The 20,777-nt window shown below is 35.8% G+C and overlaps 1 protein-coding gene across 11 annotated transcripts in view; it reads left to right on the top strand.

The window, feature by feature from the left end:
- Positions 1-20,777, top strand: part of PTPN13 (protein tyrosine phosphatase non-receptor type 13) — a 213,786-nt gene that overhangs the window by 65,348 nt on the left and 127,661 nt on the right. For all 11 annotated transcript variants that reach the window (XM_059173332.1, XM_059173335.1, XM_059173333.1 and 8 more), the window contains exon 3: positions 10,154-10,332. In XM_059173332.1, the coding sequence (XP_059029315.1) occupies positions 10,154-10,332 (179 nt within the window). The remainder of the gene's footprint in view (positions 1-10,153; positions 10,333-20,777) is intronic.

The raw sequence follows: 20,777 nt of genomic DNA, 5'->3' as shown, positions 1-20,777 counted from the left end.
AAGAATAATCACTATTATGACCTGTTACATAGATAAATTTTGCTTGATTTTAAACATCATATAAATAGAATCAAACAATGTAAACTGTTTTGTGTCTGAATTCTTTTACTCAACATTCTGAGATTCATCCACATTATATGACCAAGCTTTTTAAAGAAAAGGTTTTATGATTACTTCTCTATATTCTCAAATACAGAAATTAAAAGGGAGCTTTATGCCTCCTATCATTTAGTAACCAGTTAAGATTGTTACCTTTTGGGTGATGTGTATCAGTCATGTTTTACATTTTTACAAGAAATGTGTCCTAATATTTCTTTTTGGACAGTGGAATCGTTTGTCATTCAAATAAGCCTCCTTCTCCCATTTCTCTTCAGAAGGACAAATTCTTGAAAATGTAAATAGGATGGGGTATCTGAAGAGCAGCACAGAATAGCATTAGTAATCACAAAAATATTTTTCATAAATAGCTTCAGATCATGGTTATGTGGAATCATGTTGTCATAATTAAAGTCAGTTTCTCTCTGGCAAAAAAGTTTCTCTCTGTACTTCGTTTTTCTAGAAATTGAAAATATAAACTAATCTTCATTAACTTTTTCATCCAATTCTTAAAAAATGAAATAAATGCCAGTCATCCTTAATATTTTTTGTTTTTCAACTATTGTATAAATTCCAGGTCCTTGAAAGTAAAGAGAAGTTGCTGAGTTCATTCTTGAAAATTTGTAATCTTTTTCCCCCAGTGTTATTCAGATAGCAGTAGTGGGAAAAGATGTTTTTTTTAGGTACTTGAAAATGTGTTGGAGGAAGAAAAAATAAAACTTGTTGTTTTATAAATGGCCTTTAATTTAAATTTTTTTTCCGTTGCTGATTACCTTGGTTATAGTTTAATTTGCCAGACAAAATGTAATGCAGCCACTGCATAATCTACAGAGGCTGTCAGGAGGGTGCTGGGAAGCAGTAGAAACGCCTTTGAAAGGGGCGCCTGGGCTGCTCGTTGTTAAGCATCTACCTTTGGCTCAGGTCATGATCTGAGGGTCCTGGGATCAAGACTCTCATCTAGGTCTTTTCTCCATGGGAGTCTGCTTCCCCCTTTCCCACTCCCCCTGCTTGTGTTCCCTCTCTCGCTGTCTCTCTGTCAAATAATAAAATCTTTAAAAAAAAAAAAAATGCCAATGCTTTAAGAAGTTTGGCACTGGGTTCCAAAATATAACCAAGTTTTGAAATGGACTTTACCATTCAAGATGAGCATTGTCACAACTACTTGACTGGGTTGGTTAAATAAGCTATGATTGGCATATTTTCAGCAAAAAACCACTTTCAAACAAATTTGTCTTTTAGAAGTCTGCAGCGTAAAAGATTTCATATATGGGAAATAGTTTTGTTCTCGACATTTGGGCTCTCCTTCAGGAAATAAAATTTGTTGTTAGTCCTAGTGTCTTTTCTAAATACAAGTTGTATATGTAAGGATACATGCATATATCAGACAAGGTAGGAGATCAGAGGTGCTCGCTGCAAGGCCTGAAAAGATACAACATAGATATTCCCTGGATTTATAGAAAGGAGCAAAGAAGCAAAATTCAAGGAAAAAACGAAACAAAATGGAATCAGGAGGGAGACAAACCATAAGAGACTCTTAATTAACTCACAAAACAAACTGAAGGTTGCTGGGGGGTGGGAGAGGATGGGATAGGGTGGTAGGGTTATGGCTATTGGGGAGGGTATGTGCTATGCTGAGTGCTATGAAATATGTAAGCTGATGATTCACAGACCTGTACCCCTGGCGCAAATAATACATTATATATTAATTTAAAAAATTTTTTTTAAAAAGCAAAATGCATAGGAAGTTCATTTGTAGTTTTCTTTACTTTGGGGATAAGAAAGAAAAAAAACAAATGAAGATCATTTGATTAGGTGAGTAAAGCAACTTATTTCTAAATGCACAGTGGGATCTTCAGTTTGGTGCCATTTATCCAGCTCCTTCCTTATAAGAAGAACTATGTAGGTCTTACTTCTAGTCTAAAATTATTTCTGACAGGCATTCTGCTTTTCTAATACAAAATGACTTTATTATAATTTGAATAAAACACTCTCGTTTGCCATATCTCTTGAAAAATGCTTCTTTTGTGGCTTTATAAACTGAAAAAATAATTAAACATTAGGGGAGAATATAAACTCGTACATACTCTCCATCTCCTGATGTTCTTACAGTCCGTTAATTGACATAGAAATGAAACAAGTACAAGGTCAAGAAGCAACTTAATTGAGCTGTGATACCATTTTATTGACCCTCTGAAGGGTAATAGTTCTTATATATGTGTCAGCTCAACTGATATAGGTATCTGAATCTCCAGGAAACTTTTCGAAAATACTGTGCAGAATCCTGTGCCCTGTCTCCAAAATTCACACCAAAATTCTGAGACTTAGGACACTAGGAGACAGGAGGCTTGTGTTACCTCAATCTAAGGCAGATCCTTTGTAAATTTAAAGTTTGTTTCAATATTCTGATTAACTAAGTTGACACTTCTTTTGACTCATACTTGGAATAATGGATAATAATAAAGATTCAAGAATAGAATAAAATATAATCTCTCAGTGAATAATTTAAACTACCTGGTATTGAAAGAAAACTTTGTTTTCCTTCATAATGAAGCTCAAAAATAACCTTTTTTTGTGACTGGCAAAATGTAAATTGACAAATTATTGTCATAGCAGAGCAAGGCAGAAGGACACCTTTAAGACTGTGAACCTGTGGTAGAGTTGGAATTGTAAACAAATTCATTTTTTTCAAATACTGCAATTACGTCATTGTAATTGCTTTGTACCTGATCTTTAAGAAATTCAGGGATGGGCACCTGGGTGACTCAGTGGATTAAGCCTCTGCCTTTGGCTGAGGTCATGATTGGGGGGTCCTGGGATCGCGCCCCACATCGGGCTCTCTGCTCGGCAGGGAGCCTGCTTCCTCCTCTCTCTCTGCCTGCCTCTCTGCCTACTTGTGATCTCTCTCTCTCTCTGTCAAATAAAGAAATAAAATATTAAAAAAAGAAAGAAAGAAAGAAATTCAGGGACGCCTGGGTGGCTCAGTCAGTTAAGCGTCTGCCTTCAGCTCATGTCCTGATACCATGGTGCTGGAAGCACGTCCCACATTGGGCTCCTTGCTCAGCAGGGTGCCTGCTTCTGCCTCTGCTTGCTGTTCTCCCTGCTTGTGCTCACTCTCTTGATCTCTTTCTCTGACAAATAAATAAATAAAATCTTTTTTTAAAGATTTCATAGTTAATATCCTTAAAACACTTCCATTCGAGAAGAAATGTATGAAAGCAGAATTACAAAAGCTTTGTTCAGTATTTTGGTGTACGATTTTTAGGTGTGCAGTTTTTATTGATGAGTGCAAAGAAAGGCGAGGAACTTAATATATGAAGAGAATAAAGTACACAACTTCCTCAGAATATGATACGAATGAAAGAAGATGTGAAAGGAACTGCTGCTGTTTCTTTCATGCTTTTTGGATTGGGTGGCCAAGAAAGTTTGCTGAAGTAGAGAGCAAATTCATAGGGACATGGTTCCTTCTGTATTCATATTATCTAGCCGTATAAGCCCTGTTGCTTTTAATAATCATAACCAATTCAGTTTTACTAATATAGATTGCCTATACACCTCTTTTTAAAGTTCAGATCTCTTTGGTATTCTGTTAACAAGATGCACGGTTTGGAATTACCTCAAGAATTTGCAAGTACATAAACAAAACAAAACTACTAGAAGCCTAATTGATCAGATGCCATAACAAGATTCCAGTGGCTGTGGTTTGGATAGGTGGCTTGCATGTGTTTAGTGTTTAAAAGTAAAAAAGAAAAAGAATGTGTATATTAGTGTGAATAAATGTCATCATGAAGAAAAAAAATGCCTTTTTTTCCTATTGTAGTCAAGAAAAGCTCATAAAATATATCAATTTGGAGGGCATGTCTGCATAATTTCATTTTATCAGCATGCTATCACTTCTATTACAAATAAAAATTTTTAAAACTGTATGTTGATAACATAGTTGATATGTGTACATCCCAGATAAACATCTTCATCTAATAATTTATGTCATACCTAAACACAATCACTAGGTACAGTAAAACACCAATTTCACATGAATAGTTAGTAAGTACAAACTGGATTATTATGAAATTATAAACTAGTTTTTATAAATTTGGTAACATTGCTAACTAGGAATACAATATAATAAATAGAACACTTATAGAAGGTACATTCCCCCAAGGAATTAAAGAAAAAAATAATATTTTAGGATACTTAATACTTTAAATTATCCATATTTCTAATATGACTTTTAGATACTAGATGTCAAAAAGTTCCTAAAAATCTAATTTGATCTATTCTTCTGAAATTTACAGTACCTGTTATATATCGTATGCTCCTTATGTTCCATTCCATGTGGGGGGGAGCTAAGTAGGAGATTGAGGATGAACTTAAATACAGTGAGTTTTCTTAGATGTACTGTCTACATGTGGTATTTTCAAAGAAAAGACATTAAATAGTAATAGCAACCACTGTTGTCTGTGCGCTGCCAAAGAAAGCGTAATAGCCCCTACTTTTTTATTGTACTTACTGTGTGCCAGGAACAGTTCCAAGGGCTTTTTCCATGAATCCTCACAACAACCTTACCTATTCAGATGAGGAAGTCGAGGCAAAGAGAGGCTAGGTAACTTATTTAAGATCACAGTATAAGCTATAAAAGTCAAACCTAGGATATTAACCGGATACTGGCATCCGTCTGAAGTCCTAATCATTATACTATACTTCATTATACTATACTTCTCTCTCTCTCTCTTTAATTTTTAAAGATTTATTTATTTAAGAGTGAGAAATAGAGGGCGCCTGGGTGGCACAGTGGGTTAAGCCGCTGCCTTCGGCTCAGGTCATGATCTCAGGGTCCTGGGATCGAGTCCCGCATCGGGCTCTCTGCTCAGCAGGGAGCCTGCTTCCCTTCCTCTCTCTCTGCCTGCCTCTCTGCCTACTTGTAATCTCTGTCTGTCAAATAAAATAAATAAAATCTTTAAAAAAAAAAAAAAAAAAAAAAAAAAAAGAGTGAGAAATAGATGTCTCAATTCCAATTATTTACACTTTTTTTTTTCAAAATAGGATTGCTATTTTATTCTGATCCATGTCAGAGAAACTGAAGTTTTAAACCAGTAGTAACAATTTATGAGGAATCAACAAATTTTGAATTGGGAATCGATCTGTAGCATAGCCTATAATTCCCAGTGAATCTTAAATAATTTATCACAAAGTTTTACTAATCAAGTAAAAGTTCAAACATTCTGAACCGATTTTTTTATGCATTGTTATACCAGATGATTTATTTAACACTATATACGTTTGTATATACACACAAACTGAATTTTTGAGAATTGTGTATTAAGAGTGACTTCATCAAATTTTTTGGAGTTTGGAACAGTGGCCACTGCATAAATTTTTGACAAGCACTTTAATAGAACATATGGAATAGGAGGACTGCAATTTCTGTATATATACTTAAATAGGCAAAGGTAATATATCAGGCCAAAATGATGTCATTGTTCTAAATCTTTAGATGATTCCTGTTTAGTTCTCTTATTGTGTTTGTTACCAGTCATGGTCATTGCCCTAATCTTTATACCCTAATTGGAAGGCCAAAAAATAAAATGAAGGAGACAATAAAAAGTAAACTCTTTTGGGGGAAAAACAGTATGGTGGGCACCTGGTGGCTGTCGGTTAAGCATCTGACTCCTGATTTTGCCTCAGGTCATGATCTCAGGGTTGTGAGATGGGGCCCCATGTCAGGGTCCATGAACAGCTTGGAATCTGCTTGAGATTCTCTCTTTCCCTCTCTCTGTACCTCCCCTTCTACCCTTCCCCTCACTTGTACTCACCCACAGGTCTGTACTCTCTCCCAAATAAATAAACTAAATCTTTTTTAAAAAATTAATTTTAATGAAAGCATGGCTATGGGACTTATTTTAAGGGAACATTGGAAAGAAGCTCTGAGTAAGATATTTCTTTGCATATCAGACTTTTGCTTATTTCTAACTTTGCCTCTCGCCACTTGTTTAAGCAACTTTTTCTGTGGAATGTTGGTAAAAGTCTATAAATAGAATCATTTGACTACTGGAATCAGATCACATCTGATTTACTGTTTCATAATAATAACATTCTTGAGGATAATCATCACACAAGTAAAACACAGGGCATCAAATTACAAGCTTCTGGAATTCCATTTTTAAGTATTCTTTTGTTAGCATTCTGTGAAGGATTTTGCATGTATTTGCTTTAAATTCTTTCCTTGTGGTTAGACAAGGACAGTGAATTATACTGATTTGAACCACTACTCTAAATTTCCTCACTTGTAGGTTTGCATAACCCTTTACAACTATTGAAAAATATATTTTGTGGTTTGACTGTTCTCTAAAGAATCTAATACTAAATGTTGTACGTGTGTGTTTTGGGTATTTGACAGCAGTGTAGTTTGTTGTTGCAGCTGCTTTAGCTCTATTACCAGACCTTTAAAAATCACAATTGAAAACAATGAAAATATCTGTCATTTCTTTATGTGTGTGTGTTTTCTAATAAGTGAAAATATGACCCACCTTGGTGATTTTGTTTCTCACTGCTCTCTACCATTTCTCTGCCCAAAGATCTTGCTGTTCCTTGTACAAACTTAATAATTTCCTGACCACATGTCTTTGCTTTGGCTGTTTCTTTTCTTGAAATCTCCCTCTTTTTTTTTTTTTTTTTTTTTAAAGGTTTTATTTATTTATTTGACAGAGAGACATCACAAGTAGGCAGAGAGGCAGGCAGAGAGAGAGAGAGGAGGAAGCAGGCTCCCTGCTGAGCAGAGAGCCCGATGCGGGACTTGATCCCAGGACCCTGAGATCATGACCTGAGCCGAAGGCAGTGGCTTAACCCACTGAGCCACCCAGGCGCCCTTGAAATCTCCCTCTTAACCATGAACCATGGTCAAATCTTACTCGCATTAAAGGGCCACATATAAAAAAAAGAAATTAATTCTTTCTTCATTGTAGTTGAAGTAATTATGCTGTCCTCTAAACTCCCTTTTGTGTTTTCTTTTTTTTTCTCTCTTAGATACCTTATGCTTTCTATCTTGTATTTATTCATAAATACACTTTATCTCCCCAGTGGTACTGTAGGCTCTCTGAGCAAATGACTTGTCATGTTGGGAAGGTTGTGTTTAAATATGAATACTGTTTATAATAATGGTATACCTTAGATATTGGTAAAAACAAACAAACACAAACCTGTTGTATAAAGTACAATTTGAAAGATAAAAGGTCTTGCCAGAGGACCAATAGTTTTGCTGACCTTGGTTTTGCTGGTAAATAAATCTCTTAATATTGTAGTGCTAAGCAATTATGGATTACCTTCACCTTCACAGTTTCTGTTCTGTGCTACCCTGTCAAGGATGGGGTAGGGTTAGTCTGTGGCCTCGAATGAGGAAGAGAAATATAGCAAGCTCTTTTCTGGTCTAAGTGGACACTAGCACCCAATATGGCAAGACAGGACATAGGCTTTAGATGTCTGAGTAGTATTTATGCCTTTCCATTAGCGGTGATTTCCTATTATTTATAAATTCAAGTGGTAACAAGTATACAAAAAAATCATAATACTATCCCCAAATAAGACTGACAGGAATCAGAAATGAGTGTTAAAACCCTAGCCTCCTCTCTTAGATTTAGGATTAGATACTGGGGAACGGCATAGAAAGGCTAATAAAAAGAATCATTTAAAATAGTGGGGGTGGAGATTGGCAGTGATGAGAGAAAGAAGTGTGAGAGGGAGATTATAGCACCATGCGTGCACAGATGCCCAAGAGAAGAACAACCTGCGGGAAAAAACTGATAAGGAGCCATTAGTCTTAATGTTGGAGTATGTCTTTACATTAAGGGTATGGTTCTTGCCCTTGATTTCTTTTCTAATCTGAACTCATTTTTTGCTGAGCTCATCCAGGCACAAGACTTTGAATACCGTCTATTAGGCCATTGACCCCCCCAAATGTATCTCCAGTTCAGACCTTCTGCCCAAATTGCAACCCACCTGCCTACTGATACCCCAATTTGAATATCTAATAGTTACCTTAAACATAGTAGGTCCCAAAGTAAAGTTCTGATTCCTACCAACACCTCCCAACCCCTACTTCAGCAACCTGTGCTCTAACTCAGTTGAAGACACTCCATCCTTCCCATTACTGAGACAAAAATCTTGGAGTCATCCTGATTCTTCTCATTCTCTTGCTTCACATCCAGTTTTTCAGGAATTCTGTTGTCACTACCTCTAAAATCCATTCGGGTCCCAACAGGTTGCCACCACTCCTACTACCACTATGTGGTTCCAAACCGTCATCATCTCATACCAGATATTAGTTAGTAGGTGGCCTTCCTTATTGGTCTCCTAATGTTTGTTCCGTTTTATTGCTAATTTGAAAGGAATTGATTGTAGACAGTTTTATAATATCTGTGACATGGGAAATAACGATATTTCGAATAGGATTGTTAGTCAAGGAAAATATTATTCTGCCCTGTTTGAGTTCTCTTTCATCAGACTGTGTAATATTTATGCATGAAATACCCAAGAAGAAGCTTCTAACAGAAAATGTGTAAAGTGGCTATGAGAGACAATATACTTAGCCTTTACTAGCTGTGATGACTCATTAAAACATATTTTACCATAAGAATTGCGGGCCATGTTTTTAAGCTGCCTGATGTGTGATCGGGTGGGACTATAAGGACCACTAGTCTGTGACTCAGCTTCAATGTAACAGGAGATGTGCTCACTGATGAAAGGATACATTCAAACTTGTTTTTCTTCCTTGACACAATTACTAAAGATGTGTTTCAGATTCATAAAAAAACAGGAGAACATATAATTGTCTTTTTAATCTTCAGAAAAGGAATGAATTTTAATAGTTTATTTTTTATTAACGTAAGTCAAATTCTGGTTAAAAAGTCAGAAAGGATCAATAATTCCATTCTAATAAGAGTTGTTTTCAGGAAAGCATAGATACTGTAGTATGTTTAACAAATTGTGCCTTAGACTTTGGTCAGTTTCTTAGACATAGAGAGGTATCAGTACAGCTTGTTGGGCTGAGAAATAGTGGCACCAGCAGTCACAGACCTTTTGTGACTCCCCTCTAGCAGTTTCTTGAGTCCATAATCCAGGTCATGTAGCAGTTACCTTAAAACATAGATTAGTTTCCTTTTGCAATGGGAGGACAAAATAAATTACCTCTAATAAGTCTATTTTGTTGAGTCTAATGTATACTTTTACTTTTGCAAGCAGGCCTGCTGAAATTGAAGGAGAGAGAGAGAGAGTTGTTGTTTTGTTTTGTTTTTGATACTCTCTTAAACATGTGCTGTTAGGCACCCATACTTGCAAACATTAAAACAAAAAAATGTTAGAGACCCCAATGATCACATTTGGTAGTACAGAAGCTATCTGAAATTCTGGTAAAATAATGAACAAATGCAAACAAGACAAATCTGAATTCAGACAAATACCTATTTTGGTGCCAAACGAAAGACATTCTCTATAGTTGAAACCTTACTAAGTTCAAATCTGATAAATTATCAAAGGAATTATTTTCTGTGTTTCAGAACACGATAGTCTAAATGAGGAAATCTTAACATAGGGTCCATAAGTGGTCTGTAAGGAGATCCTTGAATCTCTTTTGTATGCAGTTTTATAGTTTTCTATATCCTCAAAAAAAAGAGACCATATTTTTCACCAAATCCTCAAAAGAATCCATGATTCCCCCTTCCCAAAGTTTAAGGAACCACTTGATCCTTATGCTCATCTGTATCACTGTGGTCAAGTTTTTGAACTAAATTTAATTCTTATGACTGACAGTGAAAATTTTCTATTTCTGCTCTCCAAATTTTACCATCTAAGTTTTAAAAGGTTAAGCCAAATCAAGGTGATGTTGTTAATAATGCTAGCAATCATGAAACCCATTCTCTTTGTAGCATGTTGCTTTGGTGTATGCTAACATGTTAACATAAATATAAGTTGGGATAGTCATTTAAATGATCTATACTGCAATTAAAATTCTAAGCAGGGTTTGTTGTTTTTGTTTTTTTCCTTTTTATTCTGTATGATTACAAACCAGTAAGCATAGCTGATCCTGCTGCCCTTGGTTTCATCATTTCTCCGTGGTCTCTGCTGTTGCTGCCATCCGGTAGTGTGTCGTTTACAGATGAAAATATTTCCGATCAGGACCTTCGTGCATTCACCGCACCAGAGGTTCTTCAGAATCAGTCACTGACTTCTCTTTCAGATGTTGAAAAGGTAATTCTTAAATATTCTTGCTTGATTTTTTTGTTTTTGGTTTTGTTTTTTGTTTTTTTAGTGGAGTAGGAAATGTAAAAGGCACTGAGCTACCCTACCTCAACCCTCTGAAAAAACAGCCATTGAATTTTAAATGATTATGTATTCAAAAAGTTCACATTATTTTGTGTAAGAATCCAAAGTAGTTTTATAAAAATTTATGGATTGAAGAAAACATTTTTAAAATGTGAGCTGTAATTAATTTATGTTTAAAGATATTTATTAAATGCCTGCTGTGTATAAAGAACTGTGCTTGTGAGAAAAATGCAAAAATAACTATAAATTGATCCTGATCAGCATACCTGGGTGGCTCAGTCAGTTAAGCATCCGACTCTTAATCTTCGCTCAATATCCAGGTCATGAGTTCAGGCTCTGTACTGGGCTCTGCACTGATTGTAGAGCCTACTTAAAAAAAAGAAGAAGAAGAAGAAAATTGATCCTGATTAATGTGTATAAAACAATCTGTAATATATGGATTGAAATAAATGCTGTATATAGGGGTAGAGTATATTAAGATGCTGGAGAAGAGCAATTTTTAGCTTAGAATGATAATTACAGAAAAGGTAGCATTTGTATTGGACTATGAAGAGTGATTAGAATTTAGAAAAGTAAAAATAGGTAGAAATGAGCATTACACTCAAGGTTATTACTACATGCAATGATAAGAGGTAAGAAATTGCCCACTGTAAAAGGGAAATATTTAGTTAGATCAGTTAGGCTAGGAAGGCTGTGGATAAAAAGAAGGAAGCTATTTGATCAGAATAGAGAAAACTTTGAATGTCAGACCCTGAGACTTTCTTCTGAGTCAAATTTTTAGGACACTGACATAGTGTGATTTGTGATTTTAGAGGGTATGTTTGACAAAAGTGGATAACTAGGTAAGATGAAAGATTGTATAGGAATTGTATTATATAGGAATCTGTGCAATATATAGAATCTATACTGCACACACAAATAAGAGAATGTGTAGGAACTGAACTGTATAGAAATCTAACTGAGGTGTTTTAATAATCTGGGGGGAAGAACTAAAAATCAAGTCATGCCTTGGGAATGTAAAGGCATGGATGAAGGGGATACACTGGAAGTGGAGCTGGCAAAGTTTGAGAGTTCATTTGATGGAACAATTAAGGAAAATTTATGAGAGATATATGCAGTCTGAGGATGGCAATACCATTGACATCAGATCTAATCAGGCTGTGAAAAAAATAGATAGCGTGCAACTCACTGTGGTAATTTAGATATGGAACTTGGAGAATTCAGAATTGGGTATGAATATCATTTCCCATACATTATTCCACATTCAGTGTAAAAATTAACCTAATATTTTCTAACAGTAAAATTATTAAATGAAAAAGTATGTGCATTTTACTTGAAGGAGTTATTTATTTGAGAGAGCAGGAGCCAGAGGAGGGGCAAAGGGAGAGAATCATCAAAGAGACATCCCGCCGTGCAGAGAGCCCATCACAAGGCACAATTCCAGGACCCTGAGATCATGACCTGAGCCAAAGGCAGACATTTGACCGACTGAGCCACCCAGGGGCCCCAGGATCTCTAAATCTTAATTGAGGTTCAAGATATTTACAAACCAATGAAATAGCATATTGAGTTTTGCATGTCTGAGCACTTTTGAAGAACAGTGTCCACTTGAGAGACTTTATCAGTCTCTCAGGTGGATCTGGTGACCTCATAAAAAGGAAGAAAAACTGCAATAAAGCCATGCCTGTCTTACTTTTAAAAATTTCTATTGAATTTCACTAGGGTTTTTTCCTAATTATGAAAAGTTTTGCACAGGTGTTCATGAATTCTTTAAAGTATTGAAAATCCACAATAAAAGAAAAAAGTGCTTACTAGAAATTTCAGGTGTACAAGTGCTTTTCATTTGCTGAAGGCTTTCCCATTTTGCCCCATGATGTCAAGATACCCAAACTAGTAAACTGTCCTGTGTTTCGGTACTGTTAGAGCACATGTTTGGGAAAGTGATTTGACACTTATCTATTACTAGGCTAAGTACTTAGGAGCGGGGATGGATGGGTGTGGGATTGTTGCCATTACTATGTTAAAATACAGTTGATTTCTTTTTTGTTTGTTTTTTCAAGCGGTTGCACAAATTTATTTCTTATTTATTTTTACAAATTTAAATTTACATTAGGAATGTGTCAGAATTCAATTTGCTTTGCATCCTTTTCAACAATTGGTTGAAATACTGCCATGTTAATCATCAAGGAAATGCAAATATATATGCAATGAATTTTTACTGTATATTATATATAAATAAATGTAAGTGCATTTCCTTGATGATCAGTGTATCTTTTCATATGCTCAGTAGCCACTCAAATATTCTTTTTTTTAAATTTTATTTTATTTTTTTAATTTAATTTTATTTTTTTTCAGTGTTCCAAGATTTATTGTTTATGCACCATACTCAGTGCTCCATGCAATATGTGCCCTCCTTAATACAGACCACCAGGCTCACCCAACCCCCCACCCCTCTCCCCTCCAAAACCCTCAGTTTATTCACAAATGACACTACAGACAAAGGGCTGATATCCAAGATCTATAAAGAACTCCTCAAACTCAACACACACAAAACAGATAATTGTGCAAAAACACAGGCAGTAGAGTTGATTTCTTAGTGCATCTAATTGGAACTCCTAGTTTACTCATGCTTCAGTGTAATTCTAAGTGTAAAGAAAATCAAAGGCAATTTTCTTGATCCATTCCTGTTTGCAATATAAATATAAGCAAAGGTCAGAGGAATAGTCCTATATTCTAGTATTCTTTTTTTGGTGGGAGTGGGGTGCAAAAGAACATATATCTATTTGACGACTAATGGCCAATAAATTCATGGAAACTAATTTGATATTGTTAGAATGGAAATTAAAATTAAAAATCACCATTCTACTATTCTGATTTTAATAGGGAAGGGGTGTACTGAAAAACAGAATGGTAATACAGACCACCAGTCATGCATTTCATGACTTCTATGAGTTAAGGATATGTCATTAACTAGCATTCAATACATGCTTACTGTTATTTTTAAAAATAATATTCAATGCCTAGCACAGTATTGTGAATAATAATGAGTACTTAATAAGACCTTGATGCATAAAAATGTTCTCTTTATTCAATGGAACTTGTTTGGAAACTATATATGTTTGGAAAAAAATTTACTTCAGTACCAGCTCTATAAATAGGCACTTTCATTTATTTGCCTTAAAATTTTACTTTTCAAGATAACATGCCTCTTTAAAACTACACAGGTTTATACAGGTCACACTAAGCTTTTGATCCTCTGGCTTTTCTGTTTTACTTGGTAATTGTTCACTTCCTGCTTGCATAGCACATGATGTACTTAATTGGGCAGTTCTTTTGAAATCAGTTTGATGGGATTGGAACCTGAATCAAATTCTTGTTTTGATTTGTCTTCAAGAATATTGATATGCCCCAGGGATTTGTACTATATCCCTGATAAACCAAAGGAATCTTCATTTTTAAGTATTCGTTTCCACCAACTTGCTATCTAAATGTCAGGAAATATGGTTGTTACTATCTTTGTGCTTCTTGAATATCAAGGGTCATTTTTGTAAGAACAATACTGGACTTCTCCAACCTTAGCAGTAGCCTCAACTGAACTTGTCAAAAAAAATACCTGGGGCACCTGGCTGGCTCAGTCCGTGGAGCATGTGACTCTTGATCTCACAGCTCTAAATACAAGCTCCACACGGAGTGTAGAGATTACTTAAAAATAAAATCTTTAAAAAAAAAAAAAAGACCAAATTCCCTTATGTATATTATAATTTATGTAGTTTATATTAAATCTTATTAATGCATCCTTTCCCCCCTCCTTCCCATTTGTCTATTCATTCATCCATAAATTTGACAAGTATAGTTGTTACATGATGGGCACTATGCAGATCACTAAAAAGCAAACAAACCCCAGGACTGTCTAGTACCAGAGTCTAATATGAAGTAAAATCATTAATTTGAACATTTTAATTGCTGGGGTTGTGGAGATAATCTATGTCACACCCACTAGGATGGCTACCAACAAAAGAACAAAAAATAGCAAGTGTTATCAAGGATGCAGAGACAACAGAACTTCTATGCACTGATTTTAGTTATGTAAAATGGTGTGACCATTATGGAAAACAGTATGGACATCCATTGTGATTCCTATGTAATCCAACAATCTAATTTCTGGTTGTATATCCAAAAGAATTCAAAGCAAGACCTTGAAGAGATAGTTGCCTACCCACAGTCATTGCAGCATTATTCTTAATACCCCAGAAGAGGCAACTGAAATGTTCATTGATGGATGAAGAAAATGTGGCATACACACCCAACAGAATATTATGCGGCCTCTAAAAAGAAGGAAATCCTATCACATGCTACAACATGGGTGACCCTTTGGACGTTATGCTCAGCAAATAAGCCAGTCACACAAAGACAAATACCATATGATTATACTCCTGTGACATATCTAAAGTAGACAGACCATAGAAACAGAAAGTAGAAATGTGATTACCCAGGGCTGGTGAGAGAGGGATGGAGAAATTTGTGTTTAGTAGATACAAAGTTACAATTTTGCAAGATGAAGAAGTTTGAGAGTTCTGGTATACAACAGTATAAATATAACTTGTCCAGTCTGTTCTTTAAACTATAGTCAGTACATTTTTTTAAACCCCATGTCTGATCTTATCTTTTTGCTGCTTAAAATTATTCAGATTCTCTGTTTCCCTTGAATAAACTCTAGACTCTGTACCATGGCCTTTGAGTGTACTGTGCAAGCCTTCCCTCTGAGCACACTTTTTCCCAAGCTCTATTATGCTTCAGTCATTCTGGACTTCAATGTCTTGGATGTGCTAAGTGCTTTATTTTTTTCTTAGCCTTTGCAATTCCTTTCCTTCAGCCTCCAATACTCTTTCCATGCCATTTCAGCTCTTGTCTCATCCCCTCATTGCCTGGCTAACTTTTCCTGTAGATCTAAAGCTTTCTTTTACCCTAATTGTACTCTCTGTATACTGTCTTGTACATCGTGTCATCTTGTCTTGTTTACTATAGCAGAAGGTTTGAGATGGAAGGGACCCTGCCTGTCCTACTCATTGTTACTTCCCTTCTGCTCTACACTGGTGGTTCTCAAAGTGTTGTGCTCAACTAGCAGTATCAGCATCATATGGGAACCTGTTAGAAAAGCAAGTTCTCGGGCTCCACACCAGATCTACTAAATCAGAGATCCTAGACGTAGGACCCTGTGTCTATGTTTTACCAGATGATACTGATCTGTGTTGAAGCTGGAGAACTTTTGGTCTACGCCATATCTGCCACTTAGTGGCCCTGAAAATTTGTTGAATGAGTAGAAACAACTCAGGATTTTTTTTCACCCAAAGCTATTTATGCTTTGTTGCTATTAAATGCATAGCCACAAAGTGCCAAGGGGTTTTGCTAAAAGGAACTATGTAGCACACATAAAGCAGCTCTTAATTCTTCACAGAGATCACTAGGTGGGTGGTATCTGCATATCAGACTGCAGTATCTTACCCAGTGACTTATTCAGTTAGGTCAGTTAGCTAAGTCTTCAAAGACTTAACATCTCCTCTTTAGAGAATGGATGTAGAGGTGGAAGAATACCCTCCATCTCTGAGCCTTTTCAGTGATGACTGTTTTCATTATTATCCCATTTTATTTTTCAACAAATATTTATCAAGTATGGGTTCTGAGTAAAATTTCTGGCTTTGTCACTTGAAAGATGTGTAACCCCATGCAATTTGTTTACCTTTCTATGGCTCAGGTGACTTATACGTAAAGGGATAATGATACTACTTGCCTCATAGGGTTATTAGAAAGTTAAATAATACCTGTAAGTTACTTAGAACAATACCCAGCACAGAGTAAACACCCACTAAATATTTCCAGTATATGTCAAGTGCTGTTCTAGGTCCTGGGATAGGGTAATAAGTAGGACAAATTCCTTCCACTTATGGAGTTTACATTCCAGTCCATTATAACTATAAAAACAAATGAGGTATATTAACTAGCTCACTCAAGTGTCCTCTTACCCATGTCACATTTTCATTGTATCTTTATCTCTGGCTCCTCCCTTTTCACATATCTACTTAATTGCCTGAATTTCTTAAGTCCACTTTCCAAGTGTGACAGTTCTAGTCCTTTTCAACTCCCAAGGCCTGGTAACCAGGAGAATTAATGTTTCAGTTCGAGTCTAAAGGCGAGAAAAAAGTTGATGTCCTCATTCAAATGCAGTCACACAGAAAGGTAGTTTTTGTTCCTCAGGAATGGGTAAACCATTTTGTTCTACTCAGGCCTTCAAATGATTGGATGAGGCCCACCCACATTAGAGAGCAATCTACCTTATCAGTCTACTTAAATTAAGTGTTCATTTCATCCAAAAACTCTCACAAAAATTCCCAGAGTAATGTTTGACCAACTGTCTAGGCATCCTGTGGCCCAGTCACATTGACATACAGAATTAATCATTATACTATATACATAGATGATCATCAAGTATATGATTTTATAACCTTGTTTTAAGAATTGTGCTACTATTTGGGAGAAGGGGGTGGGATTATGGACATTGGGGAGGGTATGTGATTTGGTGAGTGCTGTGAAGTGTGTAAACCTGGTGATTCACAGACCTGTACCCCTGGGGATAATAATATATGTTTATAAAAAATAAAAAATTTAAAAAAAAAAAGAATTGTGCTACTAATTTTATATAGTCATGTATACAAATTATTAAAATATAATAACTCATTTAGCATACTGAGCAATAAATACAATAAAGAATCTTAAGCACTTGAGAATCACAAATCAATATGAATATGTTAAGAGAAATATATTTGAATATATAATTAGTTATTTATGCTAAAGCCATGAAAAGTATTTTTCATATATGAGGCCCTTTGAAAAGGTGTTCACATATGAGGTTCTTTAAAAAGAATCAGAACAGAAATATACAAATAGCCTGCACTATGCTATGTACATGTCATGAAGTTTGGCAGGCATATATTGAATTTATACTATATACAAATTCTATGTTAGTTGCTAAGAGGTATTATAAGATATGTAAAAAAGGCTTCCTCAAGGAATACAAACATGGACACATCTTAACTATATTATAGGCAATATTAGTTAACTGTTTCATTAGAGATGCAAGTGAAATATAACTACATGAAAGAGAATGCTTTATCCTGTTTGGGAAAATTTATATTGTATACATCTCTAGACCATCAGTAATGTGTAGGAATTTTATTGTCAAATGAAGAAAGAAAGAACTTTGAAAAATTGAGAAACAGAAGGATTATTTTGGCAACAGAAAATTAAGTGGTGCTGAAATGTTTAGGTTATGATAGGTGAAGGAGTAATAACAGAAGGAAGACTTATAAATCTATCTAGAAAAAGGAGGTAGAAGCAAGTTAGAGTGAGCCCTGTTTCTCATTATAAAAAATTGGGATTTTTTTTAAATTGGGAGCAATGAAAATATTTGAAAAGAGGAACAACTTTTGTACTCTGAGATTTAGAATCATTTAGGAGACAACGTTGGAGTAGGTTAAAGGGCTATGAAATTGTAAAAAGGAAAACCCAGTTTTATTTGTGCATACCTTGCCTGTTTCTAAAGAGAATTTGAGAGAGCTTAGAGAGTTAAAAAATAAATGTGAGAAAATAAGACCAAAGTGAAAATAAAGGCAAGAAAATAAGATGGTGCTGGAGTAAGACTGGTACAAAAAAATTGCACATAGTAAGATTATGCAATATTGATAGAGATGGGCTAAAAGGTTAGCTCTGAATTTCTTAACAGGAGGAAAAATGGGAAATGATTATTTATAAGATTAACTGTCCTCACTTTCATCTCACTTCCTGTTTCACAGGAAAGAAGTAGAAGCAGTCAGGAGAAACTTCTCCCAGGATACCACTACCAGATTACTCACATAAATTCCCATCTTCTCTGTCTCCTTAGTGTAGATGAACCATCCGTCCATTTGTTCTTTCGCTTCCACTCCTCCCACTTACTGAACAATCTTCTCCCAACAACCTCTGCTCTCTCCTGCAATTCCAGTTTTCTGTGTTGAATCACTCCTATGAGCATAAAAATGTGCTATTATTTTTCTAAACTTAAGAAGCATACAAACAATGCAAAAATATCTTTTTTCACCCAGCTTCTTTCTCCTCCATTACTCCATTCTTTCTTTTTTTTTTTTTTTTTTTTTTTTTTTTTATAAACATATATTTTTTATATACATATATTTTTATCCCCAGGTCTGTGAATCACCAGGTTTACACACTTCACAGCACTCACCAAATCACATACCCTCCCCAATGTCCATAATCCCACCCCCTTCTCCCCAACCCCCTCCCCCCGGCAACCCTCAGTTTGTTTTGTGAGATTAAGAGTCACTTATGGTTTGTCTCCCTCCCAATCCCATCTTGTTTCATTTATTCTTCTACCCACTTAAGCCTCCATGTTGCATCACCACTTCCTCATATCAGGGAGATCATATGATAGTTGTCTTTCTCTGCTTGACTTATTTCGCTAAGCATGATACGCTCTAGTTCCATCCATGTTGTTGCAAATGGCAAGATTTCATTTCTTTTGATGGCTGCATAGTATTCCATTGTGTATATATACCACATCTTCTTGATCCATTCATCTGTTGATGGACATCTAGGTTCTTTCCATAGTTTGGCTATTGTGGACATTGCTGCTATAAACATTCGGGTGCATGTGTCCCTTTGGATCACTACATTTGTATCTTTAGGGTAAATACCCAATAGTGCAATTGCTGGGTCATAGGGCAGTTCTATTTTCAACATTTTGAGGAACCTCCATGCTGTTTTCCAGAGTGGCTGCACCAGCTTGCATTCCCACCAACAGTGTAGGAGGGTTCCCCTTTCTCCGCATCCTCGCCAGCATCTGTCATTTCCTGACTTGTTGATTTTAGCCATTCTGACTGGTGTGAGGTGATATCTCATTGTGGTTTTGATTTGTATTTCCCTGATGCCAAGTGATATGGAGCACTTTTTCATGTGTCTGTTGGCCATCTGGATGTCTTCTTTGCAGAAATGTCTGTTCATGTCTTCTGCCCATTTCTTGATTGGATTATTTGTTCTTTGGGTGTTGAGTTTGCTAAGTTCTTTATAGATTCTGGACACTAGTCCTTTATCTGATATGTCGTTTGCAAATATCTTCTCCCATTCTGTCAGTTGTCTTTTGATTTTGTTAACTGTTTCCTTTGCTGTGCAAAAGCTTTTGATCTTGATGAAATCCCAGTAGTTCATTTTTTCCCTTGCTTCCCTTGCCTTTTGCGTTGTTCCTAGGAAGATGTTGCTGCGGCAGAGGTCGAAGAGGTTGCTGCCCGTGTTCTCCTCAAGGATTTTGATGGATTCCTTTCGTACATTGAGGTCCTTCATCCATTTTGAGTCTATTTTTGTGTGTGGTGTAAGGAAATGGTCCAATTTCATTTTTCTGCATGTGGCTGTCCAATTTTCCCAGCACCATTTATTGAAAAGGCTGTCTTTTTTCCATTGGACATTCTTTCCTGCTTTGTCGAAGATTAGTTGACCATAGAGTTGAGGGTCTATTTCTGGGCTCTCTATTCTGTTCCATTGATCTATGTGTCTGTTTTTGTGCCAGTACCATGCTGTCTTGATGATGACAGCTTTGTAATAGAGCTTGAAGTCCGGAATTGTGATGCCACCAACGTTGGCTTTCTTTTTCAATATCCCTTTGGCTATTCGAGGTCTTTTCTGGTTCCATATAAATTTTAGAATTATTTGTTCCATTTCTTTGAAAAAGATGGATGGTACTTTGATAGGAATTGCATTAAATGTGTAGATTGCTTTAGGTAGCATAGACATTTTCACAATATTTATTCTTCCAATCCAGGAGCATGGAACATTTTTCCATTTCTTTGTGTCTTCCTCAATTTCTTTCATGAGTACTTTATAGTTTTCTGAGTATAGATTCTGTGTCTCTTTGGTTAGGTTTATTCCTAGGTATCTTATGGTTTTGGATGCAATTGTAAATGGGATTGACTCCTTAATATCTCTTTCTTCTGTCTTGCTGTTGGTGTAGAGAAATGCAACTGATTTCTGTGCATTGATTTTATATCCTGACACTTTACTGAATTCCTGTATAAGTTCTAGCAGTTTTGGAGTGGAGTCTTTTGGGTTTTCCACATATAGTATCATATCATCTGCGAAGAGTGATAATTTGACTTCTTCTTTGCCGATTTGGATGCCTTTAATTTCCTTTTGTTGTCTGATTGCTGAGGCTAGGACCTCTAGTACGATGTTGAATAGCAGTGGTGATAATGGACATCCCTGCCGTGTTCCTGACCTTAGCGGAAAAGCTTTCAGTTTTTCTCCATTGAGAATGATATTTGCGGTGGGTT

Source organism: Mustela lutreola, chromosome 1 (assembly GCF_030435805.1).
Source record: "Mustela lutreola isolate mMusLut2 chromosome 1, mMusLut2.pri, whole genome shotgun sequence".
Taxonomy (NCBI): Eukaryota; Metazoa; Chordata; class Mammalia; order Carnivora; family Mustelidae; genus Mustela; species Mustela lutreola.
Note: the sequence above shows the minus strand (reverse complement) of the source record. Positions and strands in the feature narration are given on the sequence as shown.